Here is a 1,617-nt window from a genome sequence, read left to right as displayed (position 1 = left end):
GCGGGCTGAGGGGGAGGAGGAGGAGGGGAGGATGAGGCGGCCTGAAGGGGCGGAAGGGGAGGGGGGAGCACGGCGCTCCGAGGAGGCAGACAGAGCCGGATCCAGCTGCTTGTAGGAGCGGGGCAGGGAATGGTAGCAGTGGGGAGATCGGGGGTCTGGTGGGGTACAGCCCTCCTGGTGAGGCCTGGCCGGGCAGCGTTGGTGGCAGGACGGGGGGGTGCTGGCCGGTGACATGTTCATGTAGTCTCCTCCCGGGCTGCCACCCCCCGGGGGCCGGGCCCAGTCAGGGGAGCAGCTCCCGCTGGGCGACATCAGCACATAGCCCCCCGCCGGGCTCTCGACCTGGTGAGGGGCCAAAGGGCCTTTGGGGGTCATGGCCATGTAGTCATCGTCACTGGGCGCTGCCACGTTGGGCAGCATGGCCACGTAGCCCTGATCGGTGCCCTGACCGCGCCCTGTTTCCGGGAGCTCGGGGCGAAGCCTGCCTGACCAGGCCCGAATACTCAAACCCCTGTCAGCCTCCTCCTCCTCCTCGTCCTCCCCTCCTCGGCTGCTGGGCCTCCTCCGCAGCTGGCACTGTGGTTGGCGCTGCCCTAGGCCGCCCATGGCCACGTAGTCGTGAAGCGGCCTTCCTCCTCCTCCTCCTGGCGAGCCGGGGCTGGACCCGTACCCCTCGCCGTCAGAGGAGGAGGAGGGCAGCGAGGAGGAAGAGGAGAAGCCCCCGCGGGGGAGGCCGAGGGGGCTGGAGGCCAGGTCAGGGGTCGAGCGGGACGGGGGTGGGGGAGGCAGAGGGCGGGCCCCGGGCGTTCCCTGGCCGGGCGGGGGGCTGCAGGGGGCCTCATCGGCTGAGGGTGGGCGCGAGGAGGCAGCGCCGTCGCCGGGGGTCCGCGCCCGGGTCGAGCCAGGACCCTGCCCGGGTGAGGTGGGCGCCCCCCGCCTCGCGACCAAGCCCATCCGGCTGGGGGGCGGGTGGTGCCGGCGCGGTGGCACCGAGATGGGGTTGGTGCCCGAGGACTGGCTCTTGCTGCGCAGCCGGAACTCCTCACTCATGGCCTTCATGGCCTCCAGGATGGTTTCGTGCATGTTCTGGGCCAGCACCGAGTCGTCCACCTGCATCCAGAACTCGCCGGGCCCGGTCACCGCTGAGCGGCCCACCTCCACAAAGAAAAAGTTCTCAGAGTGCCCGCACCGACGGATGTTCATCAGCTGCAGCACCACGGCCGCGGCCTCAGAGTTCAGCTTGACCAGGTTGACCGTCTTGTCCGTCAGGCAGAGCCGGTAGATGCCACTCATGTTCCGCGTGTGGCCCAGGCCTCGGGGTCGAAGGTTAACCTGCCACACCTCCTTGAAAGGGGGCCCTGGCACCGTGGTGTAGTTCGCGTCCCCGTTCTCCACGTGAGATTTACCTGCAGTCAGGAGGAGGAGAAAGGGCAGTTAAAAATGACAGCAATGTAACGCTCCACTCACAACCAGCTTAAACCCCCGACGCCCTTCACACTGACAAACACACCTGCAAGAATAACCCTTCCCAGTTGACCTCAGCAACGTCGGATGCTACCTGTGTCCTGGTATCCAGAACACGCTCTGTGGGAAGAATCAGAAAGCCCCTACTTAGGC

At 67.5% G+C, this 1,617-nt stretch overlaps 1 protein-coding gene across 1 annotated transcript in view; it reads right to left on the bottom strand.

Annotated features, from left to right (window-relative positions):
* LOC122547493 (insulin receptor substrate 1-B-like) overlaps positions 1–1,406 on the bottom strand; it is a gene marked incomplete at its 5' end in the record, with an annotated part of 2,546 nt that extends 1,140 nt beyond the window's left edge. The window contains one exon of the mRNA XM_043686105.1: positions 3–1,406. Coding sequence (XP_043542040.1) covers positions 3–1,406 — 1,404 coding nt within the window. The remainder of the gene's footprint in view (positions 1–2) is intronic.
* Between the last annotated feature and the right edge of the window lie 211 nt (positions 1,407–1,617).

This window comes from Chiloscyllium plagiosum, unplaced genomic scaffold (genome assembly GCF_004010195.1).
Source record: "Chiloscyllium plagiosum isolate BGI_BamShark_2017 unplaced genomic scaffold, ASM401019v2 scaf_3155, whole genome shotgun sequence".
Lineage (NCBI taxonomy): Eukaryota > Metazoa > Chordata > Chondrichthyes > Orectolobiformes > Hemiscylliidae > Chiloscyllium > Chiloscyllium plagiosum.
Note: the sequence above shows the minus strand (reverse complement) of the source record. Positions and strands in the feature narration are given on the sequence as shown.